This window comes from Eucyclogobius newberryi, unplaced genomic scaffold (genome assembly GCF_026437365.1).
Source record: "Eucyclogobius newberryi isolate DKJ021-1_F unplaced genomic scaffold, fEucNew1.0.hap1 SCAF_6, whole genome shotgun sequence".
NCBI lineage: Eukaryota > Metazoa > Chordata > Actinopteri > Gobiiformes > Gobiidae > Eucyclogobius > Eucyclogobius newberryi.
This window is the reverse complement of record NW_027316278.1, coordinates 22,070,281-22,090,088: the sequence shown is the minus strand read 5'-3', so window position 1 is coordinate 22,090,088 and position 19,808 is coordinate 22,070,281. Positions and strand designations below refer to the sequence as shown.

General features: G+C 39.6%; 2 protein-coding genes across 4 annotated transcripts; both read right to left on the bottom strand.

Moving 5' to 3' along the window:
• Nucleotides 1-759: 759 nt before the first annotated feature.
• On the bottom strand, nucleotides 760-10,463 carry ndufs4 (NADH:ubiquinone oxidoreductase subunit S4). Its single transcript, XM_072433451.1, has 5 exons — nucleotides 10,314-10,463; nucleotides 8,788-8,866; nucleotides 2,118-2,290; nucleotides 1,917-1,990; nucleotides 760-950 (listed from the first exon to the last, which is right to left on the bottom strand). Exons 1-5 carry the CDS (start codon nucleotides 10,394-10,396, stop codon nucleotides 847-849), a joined length of 513 nt encoding a protein of 170 aa, XP_072289552.1. The 5' UTR covers nucleotides 10,397-10,463; the 3' UTR covers nucleotides 760-846.
• An 860-nt stretch (nucleotides 10,464-11,323) lies between these two features.
• Nucleotides 11,324-16,422, bottom strand: fsta (follistatin a). Of its 3 annotated transcripts, none has more exons than XM_072432654.1 (6): nucleotides 16,160-16,422; nucleotides 15,086-15,283; nucleotides 14,770-14,988; nucleotides 14,408-14,632; nucleotides 13,738-13,968; nucleotides 11,324-12,700 (listed from the first exon to the last, which is right to left on the bottom strand). In XM_072432654.1, coding segments are annotated over exons 1-6 (966 nt in total). In that variant the 5' UTR covers nucleotides 16,251-16,422; the 3' UTR covers nucleotides 11,324-12,698. The 3 variants fall into 3 exon arrangements, with proteins under 3 accessions (XP_072288755.1, XP_072288753.1, XP_072288754.1); XM_072432652.1 differs by having other exon boundaries at nucleotides 11,324-12,377; XM_072432653.1 differs by having other exon boundaries at nucleotides 11,324-12,377; nucleotides 15,092-15,283.
• Between the last annotated feature and the right edge of the window lie 3,386 nt (nucleotides 16,423-19,808).

Here is a 19,808-nt window from a genome sequence, read left to right as displayed (position 1 = left end):
CTAATTTGTGTCATTAAGTTCTTGTGTAGGAAAATAAAAAGTATTTAAGACGTCTTGAGAACATTTTACACACTGAAGAACATTTTGCCTGACGAAGGCCTAAACGCCGAAACGTTGCCTCTTCACCATTAAACTTTTATTTTGCAAGTTTGACAGTGTGCAGGATTTCTTTCCCCATTACACACTGAAGATCAAAAGTACAATTGATAAAACCTCTACAGCTCTAATTCACTGTCTAGGACTTTACCACATTTCCACAAATGAGGAAAAACCTAAACCATAGTGATTAAGATGTCATCATGAAGTGTTCTTAAGGAAAAAAGTATTTTTTGATTGAAACCCTTCACCCGTTTAGCTTTTTGAGGGGAAAACTTGGCAACTCAAAGGTACTTTCCATGAGCAGCCAAACGATTCACTGTATTGTAATAAAAGTTATTAGTTGTGGCGCTAATATTATAAGGAACATGCGGTAATCACTTCGCAGATGTTGCAGTAAAACTTCGAAAGGATTAGTTCCAGATTTCTTTTTTCTTTTCAAATTCCAGTTATGCAGCGCTGCATCAAGATGCCAAGGTGTAAACAAAGTTCTAACACAGGAAAAGAGTCACTGTTTTTGACCCTCACAAACGTCTTAATTGTGATAATATGTGCAATCCCTGTATGTTTTATTGTAGCAAAACCATTTCCCTAATGGAGTGAAGTGTGTTAGGTAGTCAGTAATAATGAGGTGACTGTTTGAAGAAGAGACATGATAATGAGTCCATGGTTTACATCTAAAGAATAATGGCTTTATTGACGGTTTGTGGTGAGACAAACAGAGCAAAGCAACAGATGGCCGTCTTCACTCTATTTGGTGGACCTCCGTGTTCTCTTGTCCCACGAGAAGTTTGCCCCATAGGATTTGACTCGGGGCTTGGAGCTCCTCTTTTCTGTTATTTCATAGCTCCAACCTGGATAAGCAAAACAACATCAGAGTAAGTGATGGGGTAAGAGGACGTGATGTATATTCATTTTGGCTATGGGCCAACTACAATGAAGTGTAGACATCAACAGGCTGTGTGGAGTCAGATCTGCGCTAATCGCTTTGGTGGTGCAATAAACAAAGAACACCGCTTTCCTTTGCTCGCTTTCAACAAACTTTCCCAGATGGTCCAGGTCTGAGCCTCAGTGAACTTGGTATGTGGAAATACATCAAATTCAGGCTTACTTAGGAAAGGTTTAAGATAGTGTGGACCTTTTACAAGGACTGCTCAATGATGGGAACAATCATTCATTCATTTTCTACCGCTTGTTCCCGTTAGGGGTCGCGAGTGACCCCAGTGACTTTGGGCCTTAGGCGGGGTTCACTCTGGACAGGGGCCAGTCATAGAATTAACACAGAGACATAGACAAACATTCACTCTTGTCTCAAGTTTACAATTGCCAATTTTGCCTTATACATGCATATCTTTGGATGGTCGAGGAGCACCCACAGTGACACGGGGACATGCAGACTCCACCCAGAGAGATCATGTGATGTTGATCTGGCCCGGGAATCGAACCCATTATTTCCGCTCTGGCAGAGCAGAAATAATGGGACAATCAGGCTTAAAATCAACCAACAAATGAAATCTAGAAGTGATTTTTGTATTAGTTGGGTATAATAATTGTGACGAATTGAATGATCTGATATTACATCATAAGTATTAATTTTACGTCTTATCTCTCAGATTACCGTAGGTTTTGTTAATAACTGAACACAACTGGCCTGTAAAGGTAAAGTTAGCACTACTGCTAAGTGCGTTTTTGTGAATGAATGGTAAATGAAAATGTATAATCTCTTTAAATTATATACTTTAAATGCAAAATACCAATTTGATTGTCTTGTTTACAGTTAATAGGTGATTGTTTTACAATGTGGATTTCTAATACATTACCATTTTTGTCAGCAAATGCTACAGCGTCTTCCTTGGAGGAGAAACTCAGCACCATGTTGGAAAGAGGGTCCGCTCTGCAGGGAAAAACAGAAATGTTGATTTGCCATTGACATAACACAACAAACGTTTATTTGTCATATCATTAGCAGATCAGACATCCTAAAAACCATAACATTGTAAATGTAGTGGAGAGGTTCTTACGTCGAGGACCAGCCCATGAGCGGATTCTCCCAGCGCTCCCTTGTGTCAAAGTCCATTTTCCACTTCTTGGTGCTGTTGATTCCTGACTGCATTGCACTCTTCGCTGGAACAAAGATGTGCACTTTACGTGTTTTGATGTGCTCTTCTGGCACGCCTGTCACTGTTGTTATGTCCTGAAAAAGATATCAAATCACGTTACTCTCTCTGGTATTTGGTGTTGTCATAACAAAATTATTTCCACCTCAGATGTGATACTAAGGAATGAATGTGGTGAGTGATTGATGGTGGTTAGAGAGACTGCAGCCCTGCTTTCGTCAGTCTATCCCAGGGCAGTCGTGGCAACAGAACAGCTTACCACTGCAGAGTAAGGAATGAAGGGTACACAACATTGTAAAATGACTTTTCAGACACAAATCAGTGTCTGAAAAGTGATTATCATTTAACAATGCAAATTTCAACATCACTGTGATAAAACAACACTTTGTATTTCGATATCAAATCCTGTCCTGCTACTATGTGCAGCACTTTGGTAAACGTCTAGGACATAATCAAAATGAGACGGAGGTAAACGAGAAGTTAATATTGCATTTTGATGAGAATTAATTGTTGCAATTTGTTAAGAATCATAAGCATTTACCAGAGACAGACAAAGTTCTCTGAGAACCATGTGGAAACAACTACCGGTGTCTCGGGTGTTGATTCTCCGTCATGATTCCACATCAGTGTGAGAGGAGGGACTACGTGTGCCCCATAAAAATTCCAAAAACAGAAAATCTCCCAGAGTGTAACACAGGCCCCGCTCACCAACTGAGATTATGACATCCAAAAAGGACATTATAACCCTGCCCTAAACTCCACTGGATTTGGGCATTTTTGTTCAAAGACGTCCATATTTAACAAACAAGGGTTTTGATCTGACAAATTTCAAACTGGGGTAGCTTCATCAGGACCTGCCATTAAAATCAGAAGTTAAAACAATGTGCAAATTGTTTGTCCTAAAAGGCTAATGTTGGTACTCTATCAAGTGTACAAATACATCTTTGCACCCAGGAGTTTAGTTTGTCGTTTGTTCATTAGTAGCACAATAAACCTGATGTCTTAATGATGGGAACAACATTATTTAAAAAAAATCTGTTTCATACAGTTATTGCAATGAAGGGCTCTTGTCAAAATTAAATGGAATTTACTAAACATTGCTAATATTTTCAACATTTATAATACAAAAGACACGTATTCCAGAGTTTCTTGGGGTTCTTTGTCCATTAAAAACTCCACAACAGGCAGCAGACTCTCAGGGCTGAGGCCTTTCAGGGAACTCTGCTTTCAATACATGAATCTAACACATTTCAATGGTCATTACAACTTCAAAGAATCAAATTTGCTTCATTGTCATCTACTGGTTGATTTGTAGAAAAGGGGTCATTTAGTGTGAACTTTCCACAAAAGCTTACTTTTTCTTTGGAAATAAACTGGCAATGGTATTTCAGGCTAGTCAATTACAGGCCCCACTTCTAAAACACACTACACTCAATTTAATAACAAATATGATCTGCACATACAAAGGGTAGTTCAAATAAAAGGAAAAGAGGACAAAACAGAACATAAAGAAGGGGGAAAACTTCCCAAGTGCTAGGTAATTATTTCCGGATGCCCCATCTACTTAACCTTAACAATTCCTTCTTGTCACATAGAGAAGAACATGTTCTCGTCAGCCCCAGGAAGAGAGAACGGGCAGCACATCACACACTAGCACACCTACCATCTGCTTCATCTGCTGAAGGAGAACTTCATATTCTGCTGTTTTGGGCTCTTCACGTCCAAAAGAACTTTAACATGAAGTCCATGTAAAATGGATGAGTAGAGAATTGGAGAAGTAATCCAGGATGAATTTCAAAAACAACAGTGGAGGTAAATCTAATTTGCAGTTAAGCTGTTTGGTACAGTGCTCCTCAAAGTCCCTTTCTGGGGTGCATTAGAAACGATGCCCCTGGGAATAGCAGGCCAGACCATGGTTACGCGTATGTACGTTACATAAAGCATAAGTGACACATGAGGCCCACGTATGGTGAACTTGTGCAATAATTTGTCCAGATGTAGCAGATCTTAAATCACATTTTAAGCGTGGATGAGCACAAAAGGTCTTTCTTGAATGAGGGAAGGATGTCAAAACAAAAGCTCTGCCAGATCACTGAAAACACTCTGCTCATTATCTGCTATTGTTTGCAAAGTAGAGTCTAGACTTCGATGATACTTGCATGCATTACACTGAAAGCTAGGAGGGTTATCCGTATAACAGACTCAGCCACAATACCCAGCTTTACAAAGAGGACGATTGTAGATGGAATGTGCTGTGTTCCCAGGAAGACTAGAGCAGGCCATCACAAAAGGAAAACCCACACGGTGGGCACTTTTCTTCTGCTGCGTACAGGAAGCAAAATGAGAACGATCAAGTTTGACACTATTCACAGGGTCTTCACAGGGCCCTACAATACCTGACCACGCAGACAGAAAGGCTGGCTTAAGAAAGGCTCGAAGCGCTGGTATAGTCTTCGTCACAAGAAAGCGTGTCCATATTTGTGACACTTCCAGGCGATGAGCCAAACCAAGAGCAGAGGGGCTTGTCGCTGTGGGGCCGCTGGGCCTACCACAATGCATCACCAGAGACCTGGGCAGGCACAGGCGGAGTAAACAAGAGCACATCCAATGATGTTACTGTATCACACGAGAACAAAAGCTGATATGAAGAAGTTTGACAAGCACAGCAGCCCACATTTAAACAATCCTTCCACAATAAGAGTTAGGGAAATGAAGCATACGCAACCTCCAAATAATATTTACAGGTTAAATGGAGTCTTTTGTGTTTGTTTTATTCGTTTAAACTAAGTTATATATAGTACATTTTAAACAATTGCATTGTACAACATCATTGTAGAGTACTGCATACCACTACAAGTGCCATCTGCTCTGACCTCAGATCACTTCATCCAGCATCAGTGCGGATGATTTCCCTCTGTTTACATAGTGCTATATTAAACCAATTCTACCGGCACTATGGCATGAAATATGCGCTGTACTTTTCTGAAATTGTTTCCAGATCTGGTCACAATGCACAGACACTGTGAGTAACAGGAATAGTAGACGCATATTGAACGCAGTTAAGATAAGATAAGATAATCCTTTATCCGTCATGTGGTGAGTCTGCTGTGGAGATCCATTAAAGAACAAGACCGCGCAGAGCAACAGTCACAGCCATTGATGAAAACCTCGTCTGACACTTGGAGCTGAATGAAGACAGAGCTCTGGAGAGGCGTGGACATGACTTTACACTAAACACATTACTGCTCATTCACTTGCAGTCAATTGGCCTCCACACTTCAAGACATCACTCAATACTCCCTCTGAGATCATTTAGAGGAAAGGAATGATGTGAAACCTTAAACTAGAGAAAGGAAACTTCTCTGTCGAAATCATCAAAGACGGTTCAGTCACTGAATGCTAAAATGATCTGTGCCTAGTAAGGATGATGGCAAAACATTTATGATGATCAAAAAAACTACTGAAGAAGAAACAATATGTAATTCAAATTTAACCCACAATTCATAAAAGAAAAATCATAAGAACATCATGCCTATATTCACTTGCTCTAGGTATAAAGTATGTGAAGAATTTTCTTTTTAGAGGTGTCAATAATCATGTCAAAAGTTCAATTTGAAAAAGATTTTTGGCGTGGTGTCACTCCTAACTAATTAAAATGTGATTATCGCTTTAACACAGTACAGTCCACACGGATGCCAAAAACCTCAGGAAAGCTGCCAAAAGGAGGTCACGGGGTCAAGCGGGCTGAATCATTTTGAGGCAGCATGTGGTGAAAACCCAAACACATCACCCTTAACCCCTCCGTGCCCAGCTCAGCCCCAGACCAAGAGCGTCACTCAACAGCCTGAGCCCGTTCCCACCTTTGCACAGCTTTGAAGTAGAAAAAGCCCCGGCAAGTACTGATTGCGTCTCTTACAGAAACAAATATTATCTGTCGTGTGTGCAGGAGTGAAAACAGGGGAACACAGAGCAGCTGCTGCGAGGGTCATCTCCAAGCTCACATTTCACATGCTGCTGGGACGGGCTCGCGTCAAGACTGCGGTCGCATTTGTCGATATTAGACATGCCATTCCAGCCAGCATCCTCACGGCTCAATTACATTCGACTACAGCCTTTGTCCTTGTGTACCTGGAACCACACTGGAACACAACGACATACACTACAAGAATAGGAGCTACAAGTGGGCCAAAATACACTGGCTGCCACTGAAACTATTTAATTGCGAGTAATGATCATAAACTAACTTCAAATCACCCACCACATTTCCAGGCACAAATCTGAACCTGGAGGTTTCTTGTAGCAGAGCTGCACACAAGGGCAAGCAGACAAAACACACACTTATGTTGTGTATGCAGAGGGAGGGGGCGCTGCCTGTGCCCCGCTTCACTGTAGGTCAGTCCAGTCTAAGGCTTGACAGGCACTGCAGTCCTCCAGACAGTCACAGCCTGGGCTAAATATATCCCACCAGTTGGGGTATATCCAGCATCTTTTTGTAATTACTGTGAGATAACTTACAGACATTTGCACTAGATTACACCTGAGTATTTTTGCTTACGTTGAGACTAATGTAAGTCACACTAAAACTAATTGTGCTGTCAGTTGTCTGGTCAACTTGACCCACAGCATACTCAATCTCAAGCAACACCGCATTGTTGTACTCAATGTATCTGTGCTAAGCAACTACATTGTGACTTTTTTTCACTAATTTGAAGCTCTTTTAATGTACCACTAATTTTAAGCTTTTAAAACGAACAACAGGCCGTTAAAAATCACCACCTCATTTACCAAAAATGTCACATTTGGTCCAGATGTGCTTCTCCCTGCCAACAGATGTCAGGCTTCAAATTCATTACAAACTAAAACTTTTCGATGAACAAACAACCTGGCCGCTGTGAGCCATCTGAGCAGAGTCAATGTTGTAGTATAAATGTTCAAGCAGCTCTTCACTCCACAGTAACTGTCCACTTCTGTCTCATAAAACCTCCAGAGCCTTCTGAGAACTCTATAAAAGGATGGTGTTGCTTTTATGTGCAGTGACGACTGCTTTAAGTCACAACTCAAGACATGTGGTAGAAATGATCAAAATCGCATGTTGAAGTTTAGGCTGTTGTCTCAGTTCTGTGGGTAAAGAGTTAAGCAAGATGCTGGAAAGGAGCCCACATCAGAGTGTTGCTGCATCGGTGGCGGCTCAGCGTGCTTAATGTAACAGTAATTAACAAGAAAAGACTGTTGCCCTGGGCTCATGGGCGCTCATTCTTTGAGATTATAAAACAGACGTTCACTTAGAAAGACCAGCTTTACGCTGTCAACATATTTTTAGTCCTAATGCAATGCAAGAATAGCACTTAATATGACTGCTGAATGGTTTAAAATAATCTCAAAACATATATACCATGTCATGCTGTCACAATGCATAAGTTGACTGATAATCAGGCAGTGTTTCACAAATACCCTACCAAGTACAAAACACTAGAATTTGCACAAGCTAAAATGCACGGCGCATGTGCACGTTAGCCCTTCAAATATCACAGCACTGTTTGATTTGTTCTGAGCCCAGCAGTTAAGTTTCTGATGAATGACTAGTGCCCTGACAATCCCTGAATGCCGAAGCCCTCACATCGACCTTGTCTGAGAGCCGTGTCCCACAAACAGTACAGGAATAAAAACAACTTATTTTTGCTTCCAAAATGTTCACGATTATTTTCTATACATTGTTATGTTTATATTGTGCTCATAATGTCTTACTGTTGACATCACTGTTGTGCATCATGGTGTTCTCGTGTGAGCTGTGGCACACTGTACTGTAAACAGCTGAGGGCCTCTTTTCGGCCTGTCTGGGCCAACATTAGAGCACTTCCCGCCGTCGCCAGCCACAGCATGACACAAAGGAACCTCTGTAGCCCACAATACTGAAGTGGCCACTGTCCGTTTGTTGAAGCTGGGGGAGGCTCCATTTTTCTATCACTCCTCCTCATATCTAGAGGCCCTCATTCCTCTCTGCTGCTCCACAATGTCCTACTGAGAGGACAGAGACAGGCTCTGCCAAAGACTTGGCTGCGCTGTGTTTTGTCTTTTTTGTAATATCTTGAATACAATTTATATAATTTTTAGCACAAAGACATTCAACACAATAAATATCAGATTGAATATTAGATCAATACATTTGATGATACAATTAAATAACGAACATGATTTAAATAAATTTGATGAATGGAAACGCATATGAAAACTGTATTATTAACGTATTATTAATGCTGGTGGGTAGATGATGAAGGCTTTGACATTTCAAAAAAACATATCAAATACAATAAAAAAAATTAATAAAAACATGTTGATTTTTCAAGCAAAGGTTTAAGTGATATATCTGCAAGTTCAGGTAATTGGTCATTTTAAAGTCCGTTCACAATGACCTTATATTTAAACCTCAAGTAATACATTTAGAGACATGTTCCCAATCATCGGATTATTGTAAAATATCAATAACTTTCCATTACGAAAATTGCCTCCTGAAAATGTTTAAAATGGAAATGCCAAAACAACAAAGCTGTGTCACGTTAACCAGACGGAATCTTACCAGTTTCTCATTAATAGTAATAAGTTGCGTGTCTTGTCCTTGTTTCTCTGCCAGCCTTGATGTTGATGTGCTTGTGGACCTGAAAAGCATGGGATGAAATCATTACGCAGAGCAAAGATAAAAGGCAAAGACACAATGTTAACTGTGCTTCAGCGGCACATCTCAGAGGAGGGCTGAGACACTGAGAGGGGACAAAAAGGGAATCCCCTGTCACCTATTAGTTTTGTCTGGTGTATCAGACTGGAGCTCATCCTCATAGGACGTGCTTAAAGCTGGCTCTGGTCAAATGTCTGTAGAGGACTTTGTAGCCCTTTGTAAATGTGCAGTCACTCACAACAATGCCCGGCCAAGTAAGGGCATACCAAGGGCACATTACTGCCACCCAGATAGTACAGAGAGAGTGTCTTCATTTTACTCACCTGTTATACTAAAATGTTTATTTTAAACCAAAGGTTTGTTGTCATTTGCACTGTAACATTATTGTACGTCACTGGAACGTTTTCTAGGAAAGCATTTACTTTTGCAAATGTTTAAATGATGGATATACAAATAAAATAACATGTCTGCAAAAAGGTTGCTATAGTACACACAATACAACTATTTTATATAACTATTTTTAATCATGAAGACTAAAATATCAAACTTTTTGTAAGTCAATCATAACTCAATATGTTAAAACGAGATATAAAGCAACAGACTGCATAGACTTATGAGCTGATTTACCTGTGTATGAGTTAACAGTTCTGTAAATGTGTGTGTGTTTACGTGCCAGGTGTTGTGTTAATTCAAACATGATGTGCAATTTGACTAGACAACTGTTTGTCAAACTGTGGTACCTGTACCACTGGTGGTCATGTTAAGCTTATTTATCCTAAAAACATACATTTTCTTGTCTGCTTTACATCACATTACTGCTGTGCATTAAAGATTACACTCTTTTGGCTTTAGTCAAGTTTAGATAAGGCATGATTTAGGTCCAGGTCAAGATACATTTTAGCCTTGCTCAAAACCAGGATTAGTTTTAGACGAGCACAGATCAAACATTAAAGGAGGAGGTATTTGGGAGAGAAGCGTTTAAGCGACACTGAAGGAGACACTAAACCGGCCTTGTCGTTTCCAACGTTTCATTTAATAACCTTTTTCGTCTCGCCAGTTATTAGTGCTGGCATGCAACACATGTTGACCTGTGTGTGAATGTTTAGTCCGATAAACTTGTTAGACACTGTCGTTAGCTAATTATCCGACTAGCCTGGACACGCGGTATACAAAACGAATTTAGCCACGCACCTTGAACAGTGATTATAATAAACACTTCACACACAGGCTAAGCTCAGTGGCATAGTCTGACTCTTTTGAGGACTAACGCTGACAGAAAACGCATGTTGTTTTCCTGATGTGCTATCCTTTTGCTAAGCTAGCTACATTACAACCAACATGTTACTGTAGGACTAAGAAGGCATAATTTTTCTTATACCTCTATAAACACATGCGGAATGAAAACATAATATCAACAGATGCGTGTTTACCTGAGAGGATTTAAAACCCATTTTGAAGCCGCATTTAGGACAGATAAACGTCCCAAGCCCAGAAGTGACATTGAAGCCGCCATGTTTGTTTTCAATGATCACGTACGGCAAGCGAAAGGGGAAAAATGTAGTGTGCCGGGAGAACGTAGAGGTTTGGCAGGAAAATGTAAACCTGATGCCAGATCTTCAAAGGCCAGTCCAGGCGTGTCCCACACATCGCAAGACATGTCCAGACAGATAAGACAGTTATACGGGTCAGCTGTCAGGTACATGTCACTGAGGTAGCAACAGCGCTTGTAATATAAAATGAACCATACACTTTGACAAACTGAGGCTGTCCTGGCTATACACGTAGTTTATTAACACTAGCAGACTATAATGGTATAGACTCATTCAGATTTCAATTCCTCTATTTGATTTTATAGAGTTCCCATAGTTAGGGGTCAGAACCCCCTATTTGTTTGTTTCTTTATTATTATTATCAATTATTATTATTATTGTTGTTGTTATTATTATTATTATATAATAATAATAATAATCATCATCATCATCATCATCATCATATATTATCATTTATTATTATTATTATTATTATTATTATTATTATATTAAACAGTGTATGTGTGAATATAAAGTATTATTAACATTACCAGCTTACACCTAAGTTAAATCTTTTGCTCTATGACATTTTTATGAGCATTAATTATGCTACATTTTACGTGGGGGCGTTTTTTTTTTAGTTCGGAAAGCTTTTACAGGCTCACATAAAGAAAAAGTGAAAATATAAGTTGTCAAAGTGAAAATATTAATACAATAGTTTTAGCCATCGGGTGTGGTATACAAAAGTGTGAGCCTCAATAAGTTTACTGGAGACATAGAAAGGTAATGTTAATGAAAAAATGAAAAAATACACTACCAAGACTAAACTTTTTTTTTTTTAATTGAAATGTTTGTAGAGTAGGTTAATATATAGTTTAGGGCTACAAATTAAAAAGAAAACTCAGCAAGTATGAGGGAAAAAACACTTTAATTGTTTCACTCTTCATCTCTGTACAAATACCATCAAACTTTGTATGTACATATGACATTTACATAAAAAATACAAAACTATAATTTTGTATCTTGTGGTTTGAAATTGACTAATGCAGTGAAAAGAAAAAAGTGACTATAAATAGCATATGAACTGCTCTGTAAGAATACAGAACACGTTGGCAAAATGTATGACCTTTAATGGCACAATGTTTCCAAAATAATCAATGTTTATCTCATTATTAGCTGCTAATTAGACAAAAGTATATTCTCTCGATGATATATGCTATACAAAACAGAACAAAAACAAAAAAACTACATGAAAAAAAAAGAATTGAAATAAAAGAGGAGGTGGGGGTCTCTTCATCACTGCTGTGTTGCACTTCATACAGTGCTCCTTGCCACTGCCTTCACCAGAATCCCTTTGGTCAGTTGTTATTAGTTGTAAACAAACCAGTAAACCACGTCTGTACATACAATAATTGATATATTGCCAATAAATAAAGACACAACCTAAACATGCATGTACATATGTATGACAAAACATCTGTGATAAAGATTTGACAGTAACAAGCAGATTTTTACAGCTCACGGAATGCAATTTACAGCTTATAGAATGTCTCTACTTACACGGTCATGACAAATAAATAACACTGCTTCTCCTTGAACAAATATATTTCTTCATGATTAAAAAACAAACAAACCTGAAAGCGACAATAAAACTGAAATGAGTGGTAATGCAATAGATAATGGTAGATAATAGGCCTGACAACATAAATGTATAAATTATAAAACACAAACACGAACACAAAGGTACAGTATAAATAAACATCTAGCGAACTGAACTATATGTATACTTCCTTTCTTTAAAAAATAAATAAGCATACACATAATTTACAGTATGAACATAGAACTGTTCCCCTATAGTTACTGGGACCTATCCGTCCAGAACAGGAAGTAACTGGACATAGGTTGTGTAGTCAGAGTCCTCATCGTCTTTCTCCTCCTCCCCCTCCTGCTGGTCTTCTGTAATGGCTAAATGGGAGAATATATGCAGCTGTTGTATGAAATTGACCACAACAGCCCCAGAAAATCACTGAATGTTTTGTCAATGAAGCAAAGTGACTGGCATGCTGCCCCTAATCATATTTGTTGGTATTTTTAGTATTTTTATGGATTTGTTTAAGAGATGCAACCCCACTGTGTCACCACAATTAACATCAATGTACAGCAAAAGCTTTATAGAACAGGAACAAAGATGGATGGAAGGAGGGAAGGAAAGGAGAGGGGGACACAGGGTGAGTTAAAGGGGCTGAGGCTCAGGGCTCCAATGGCTCAGGTCTCTTTTTAGCAGATTCCTGGAAGCAGACACACAACACACAAAAATATGCTCTGGTGGTCAGGGAGTTGCAGGCTCTTTTCGTGCTGCTAAATATTTGTTTGAGAAGATTGTGTCATAGCCTTGCTATGAAGCAGGTCAAATATTAATAACACAACTCTGAGGTATTTTTTACATAGGACTGTTACATTGAACACAAAAGACATAAGCAAGACCAACAACCATAAAATAAAAAAATAGCCACTCCCTCAATCCAAAAGGATTTTTCTTTTCAATAAAACATTAGATTACTAACAAAAGTTAACAACATGTTAACTTTTTGTGAAGCTTGTATGAGCAGTTGAATACAACAAGCAGATAGTATTTTGCATACTATGTCATTTCACATTCGCTTTAATTCATGAGATGATTATAAAGTTGGTGCCATGGATTGCTTTAATTATCTTTAATTATCCAGAGACACCTTTTCTAGAAGAATAATTCATATTAAAACAAAATTTGGAGAGATTGGCACCAATGTTACAATCGCTCTCTGTCCTTTCAATGAGTTGAGCTAAAAAATATGTCAATTGTTGGCAGTGTAATGCATGTTGGAGGAGACATTTGAAATTAATCTTTTTGCAGACAGATACAAAACACTAACAAGAGACATTAACAATCACACATTATAGCCACAAAGTTAGCATGTGACCTGTGGGAAATAACCACAATTACAAAAAACATGAGTTTAAGGCAAACTGCTCCTGCAGGTCATAAGAGTGAGTGTACACCTAAAACTAGACTTTGAATATCTTAATTTTACACTGCAAACCAATACTGTTGTTTGGTTAGATGACCAGGCTCCCACAGTCAGTTATTCAGTTATTGTGTTTTCAATACTAAAAAACACGAAGAACCTTTGTCAGCGACAAGACAATGTCATGCCACTTGTTCCATTTCATAGTCCTTTGCCTGCTTATGTGGTGTGGTTGAGTGGGCCTGGAGCTCTCAGGGTAGGGAAAGCAACACCAAACACTGTCTTTTGGTGATGGTGTTTTTCACATTTTGTTTACTTACAGTTGCAAGATCCTGAGTGCTTGACTTCAAGGAGAACCCCCATGGAGCAAGCAGCCTGCTTCATGGCACATTCACTGGAATATGAAGTGTTGTCACTGGCACACACAGCCTCGTCAGTTCGGCTCTCCGGACAGCTCTCATCACACAGAGAGCAACGCCCCCGACTCATGCGGGTGTCCCACAAACACTTCTTTCCTCCACTGCACTGGATGTCCTCACACGACTTGGCCTCTAGGAGCAAAGAGAGCATGCGTTATCTTAAAGGAAGTATGCTCTAAAATGGATTAGAATGCTTTTCAAACTGCATCAGATGTCTGCTGAGGCTTGGACAAGTAAGATACAAGAATGAACTAAGTCTGGTTTTATTGGGGCTGATTTTGTGGTTTTCTTAAGGCTAAGATTGTGATTTCTGGATACAATTTGACTGAAATATTAACTTGAAGCCTTCATGTCTATACTGCCCCCAGCACTGTTCTCCTTCACTCTGTGTTTCTCAAGTTCCCACATGGAACAGAGCTGCCAACATCAGGAAATAATAAGATGTCTATCATCTCTTGAGCAAACACAAGTAACTACTAACACACACAGTTTGTGGACCCCCTTCACAGTGGAATGTTGGCAGAAAGAGAAGTGCGTAATCTCAGCCAGGACTGCGCTGTGGGACACTTACTGATGCATTTGCCCTCATAGGCCACGCCAATAGATCGGCCCAGCAGACATGTAGCTCTTCTCAGGTGGCATGCGCTTGCGTACACAATCCCGTCATTTCCACACAGGTATTGCTCGGGTGACGTAACCTCGGGGCAAATCCGATTACATGTAACGCAGTATGCATTATTTGTCTGGTCCACAACACATGTGGAGCTACCAGGGCAAAGGACGTCACGGCATGTTTCTGGCAAGAGACAACAACAACAACAACAATAATAATAATAATAATAATAATAATAATAATAATAATAATAATAATAATAATAATAAATGCAAAGATCGGCACTGAGACATTTTACACATACATAACAGTCTACTTACTCTTGCACTTGCCCTGGTACTGCACATCCAGGTCTGGGTGGCCTTTGCACTTTGCCTTCAGCAGCGCGCACTGGTCTTTGTATGTCTTCCCGTCCGAGCCGCACACTGGACCCCTCCATGTGATGTTGGAGCAGTCTGGTGCGCATACGCAGCGTGGCTTGCTCCTTCTATTCATCTTGCACCGCTTTCCGGGCCCACAGTCAACATTGTCACACGTTTCTAGAGGTGAACAAACATGTGCTGCTTGTGAGAATATGTGCTTCGGAGTATATATGTTGCAAACTTATCGTGTGAGGACAAATGGAAATTAATGCACCTCCACCTTTGCATGGTATGCAATTAGGTGCTCCGCCATTAAAGATCATCCACCTAAAGAGCGTGCTATTAGGGACATCCTCTTCGGTCCAGGACGTACCCAGACGCCCGCTGCGGCAGCACTCCTCTCGGCTCATTCCGGGCATGTACAGAACTTGGCATCTTCCGTTCTTTCCTTGCTGCAGCCAGCAGTTACCGGCTGCGGACAAAAGGACACATGCTTCAATGTGATGTAGGCTACTCAGTTATGCCACAGACAAGCAGCGGGAATTATCTAACGACCTCTTGTCCCGCGTGCCCGTAATCTGTCTCGTTTTTTCGGGGGCACAGTTTAGACTGGTCTATCCCAGTTCTGACAGTCTCATACAATGCCGACTCAAAGCAGAAAGTACACGAATAAGTGGCGCGAGATGCGGGAAGGAGGGGGCTTTAATGCCCCAAACCTTCTCGTTATCTCTGCACAGAAAGTGGAGTGTCTAGACAGTCTTAAATAGCAGCCAATCTCTTCTACAAAACCGCACTTTTTATGGGAACACATTGCATATGCTAACTCCAAGTTAAACAAACAATAAAACACGCTTGAGAAAGATTGTAATATATATATATATATATTTTAATAAAACCATGTTATGGTGTTTTATGTGTACAGACAGATAGACAGACAACAGCAGGCGCAGCAGAGTGCTCACCAAGTCTCAAACTGAAGGGATATACCTTACGTGAATCATACTCTACTCGCTCTTAGTCTCATTATTTTAAAGATAATGTTTATTTCGTTTCCAAAAGATCTGGGTAGATCTGAATACAAGACAGGAGTTTAAGGTGTCTAGATAAAGCTCGAGACTGGCAGCAGCGCGCAGCTTTACGCACAACTTAATGTGTTGGCTCGTGGCACTGAACTGTCCCATACCGCACCTGCTTTGACAATTCTTACTCTTATTGTAGAGACTACAGAGAGAGCCCGCAGACAAATCACACCCGGACTTTTTTCAAGTTTATCGTACAATGATGTGCCAATTTACGCTTCAAAATCAAACTTTTCCAAAGTAGATGTAATTGTATGCAAATATCTTACCTTGAACTTTTTGATGTTCCATAAGATGACACAGCCAAAGGAAGAATAGCAAAATGCCTGGTTGGAAGTGGTGTTTCAGCATCCCAAACATGATGGATGGAGAGGCAACGTGAAGCTCGTCAGTGACACAGGCAGCACCAAAGTAATCTGCTTAAGGTGGCAGTGTTGAATAAGTGTAAGTCTGAGAATGCAGCCTCTCTTTTTAAATCTATAAGGGGTCTCGGGTTGACTGTCTTTGGTGGGCGGGCTCCTCTTCTGTGGGGGTGGGGAGATCTTTTTTTCTTACCAAAGTTCGTTCAATCCTAATCAGGTGACAGAGTTACAACCAACTTTCTCTTGACTGACTCAGTAAATTAAGTATTAACTCATCACCGGAAGAAATCTACCAGACACCAACAACAAAAACAAAAACGTCACTGAGGAATTTGAAAGTTTCCTTTTACTGTCAAATGTACATTTATGATCTAACTAATTACAGGCAAAAACAAATGGACAACTAATACCTTTTTGTTACGCAAATACACAACATAGAAACAAGGATAGGTTGTATTAACAGATACACAAATAATAATAATAATACATAATAATAATGAATAATAATAATAATAATTATTATTATTAATAATAATATTATTAATATTATTATTCTGTGCTAAAAAGATGAAAGGCTATTGCTGTATGAGAGCACCTTAGGTACTACACCTCACTGTAACTGATATTTTTTTCCACCAACTGCAGACAGAAGTGTAAATCTTTTGATGAGGGTACAGCCTTTTTGAACTGATCCGTGTCCAGACAATAATAGAGTTCATAGTAGCTCCGCAGCCGCGCTTCTAATATTAGAACAGACAGTTGTTTGGGTTTCTCTCGCGGGTCAAGCTTTTAAATATAATCAAACCTGTTTCCGAAGAGGCTTCACCAGACAGAGCAGTTCGGTGTAGCGTTTCATTCAATGAGCACACACAAACACGCAGAGCTCGGTGGGCTCTTGGCGCGCTGACGCACAGTCTGCACTTCTTTAAAAGTCCTTGCGCGACCTCTTCAGCGGAACTCGGGTTACAGCTTCTCTCTCAGCGCAAAGCACAATGTACACAGAGAACATCAGACAGTTAGGCCTGTACCCGCAGCTCTTTTCAGTCACTTTTACAGTGTCTTTATAGAAGGTCCAGTTTATGCTAAGCAGAAGATTAACCTATTGTAAAGACGCACTTTTATGCCCGAAAACATGATGTATGTAATGAGGTTGGAGCTTGGACTTTACTTGTTTATTTTGTAACAGCAGAGAAGACAATAAAATGTAATTTATTATATACAAAACTTTGCATTCACATTGTTTCACACAAGCCTATTTGTGAGCATACAGGCTTATCAAATCCAGTCTATTTACATAATAGTACATTTTCAAATGTTCATTTTTTAAATGTCACCAATATAGGAAACTTATGTGAAAATGTACACTCTCCTGTCTTGTGTCATGTTCAGTAATTTGTTGAGTGTCCCCAGTGTGTGATTTGTGAGAAGAGTCTTTGAAGAGTTGGAGTTTCCAAAATACCTGACATGCAGTCCACTGCTGCACGACTGTATCAGCTTAAACATTCTGGCTGAAATCCTGAAGTCATTGAGGACGTGCATGACTTTCTGTTCCAAAACTCACTTGCATTATGTGTACAATCTAAGCTTTTAACAAGTTTCTAACAAACCATTTGTATTTGTTGTTAACAACCAGGGCTTCAAACTGCATGTTAAACATGTCCATTTCAACCGAAATCAATTAAATAGCTAATAATCCATGACTTCCAGTCTTCTTTATCTAATTCTTAGCCTATGTTAACTTTGGCAAACTGAAAATTAAAGTCACATGGTAGGCTATTAAACGGGAACATCGTGTGTGGTTTGAAGAACGTTGTTACAATTAGTTGCCTTTCCCCACTGTGACATGAATCACATGTTTGGCTGTACAGAAGAAATGAACACTCAAAGGTATTTTAATGAACTATTTCCATAATATAGCCTACACCCTGTACACATCTATTACCTCTTTCACAACACACTTACACATGAATAAGTGTGAAACAATTCAATCGTTTGTCAGGTACAGAAAACCCCTTCCAACATGTGGACTCCAGCTGAGACTTCCAAAATATAAGTAGGCTACTTGAGTTTATATTGAGCTTTGCAAGAAAAAACACACATTCAAATAATAATTGCCAACTAAAAAAAGAAGGAAGAATGAAAGACAACCTGGGAGAGTAGGCTAAACGTAGTAAAGCAAAATTATGATTTTTTTTAAGTTATTGAAGCAACAGCAATTCTCACAAACCTTTGCCATATCTGTTTGCCATTGCCTGATCTCGTCAGCTCTCTGAAGCTAGGACAGTGCCTACAGTAAGTAGGACAGTGCCTGATAAGTACTTGGACGGGAAACCACTGGAACACCAGGTGCCACATGCAGTGGAGCTGAGAGAGGAAATGTTGACCTTTGGCAAGACACTTGCCCACAGTGCCTAGTAAAGCGCTTGGAGTGCCTTGAAGGTGGAAAAGAGCTATATAAATACTGTAGTAGAAGTAGTAGTAGTAGTAATGATAGCAATAATAATAATAATAATAATGATGATGATGATGATGATGATGATGATGATAATAATAATAATAATAATTGACGCATGCTGCCATCTTGTGGCCAGTCACATAAGTACAAGTAGCCATGAGCATGGTTGAAGGTTGAAGGCAGAAATTCCAATTTCCCAATTTGTGGCTGTCTTCAAAGGAAACCCAGGCCAAAATCGCACCAAGATTATTTACTATATATGTTTTTGGTTACATATAAGGGCTATAATTGTTAATAATTGTTGTAGCTAAATCATAATGTCTGGGCATTGATTGTCATATCTGTAAAATGTTACCAATAATTTGTAAATATGTCTTCTTTAAAATTAACTGCAAAGTTTTATATCTTATTTTCTTCCCCCCAACATTTTATAAACGTTCATTGTTTGAGCCCAGTCCTTGACAGTTGATTCATTCTGTGCCATCCACTTCTTTGTGACAGTTTTTTCACCCCACTGCTATTGGTACATTCCAAATCCATCCATATTGTTTACATTGCAGGAATTGTATGTCCCAGGTACATTAACGTTATGTTGGAAGTCAAAAATACTTCACAGTGCTTTACTAATCTCAGTCCAATATTTTAACATATGTAATCAATCATCAAATAAAATATTTATGCTCATAGACAACATTATCAAAATAATTTGGTGTAATAAAAGAACTTTGTGAGTCTAGTCACAATCATAAATCATCAAATAAAGCATTTTTTTTAATGTGATATATTGGCATATGCACATGATGGGGGGAAAGAGGGAGTGCACGGTGGCGAAGGCGATTAGCGCTCTTGCCTCCCAAGAAGTAGATCATGGGTTCGATTTCCGGACCAGACCAACATCACATGATGTGCATCTCTGGGTCAACATCTCTGGGTGGGGTCTGCATGTTCTCTCTGTGTTACCGTGGGTTCTCCCCGGGTTCTCCTCCCACCGAGTTGGCTACTGTCCAGGGTGTACCCCGCCTAAGGCCCAAAGTCACTGGGATAGGCTCCCGTCCCCGAAAGGGAACAATCGGTAGAAAATGGATGGATGGGGGCAAGTGG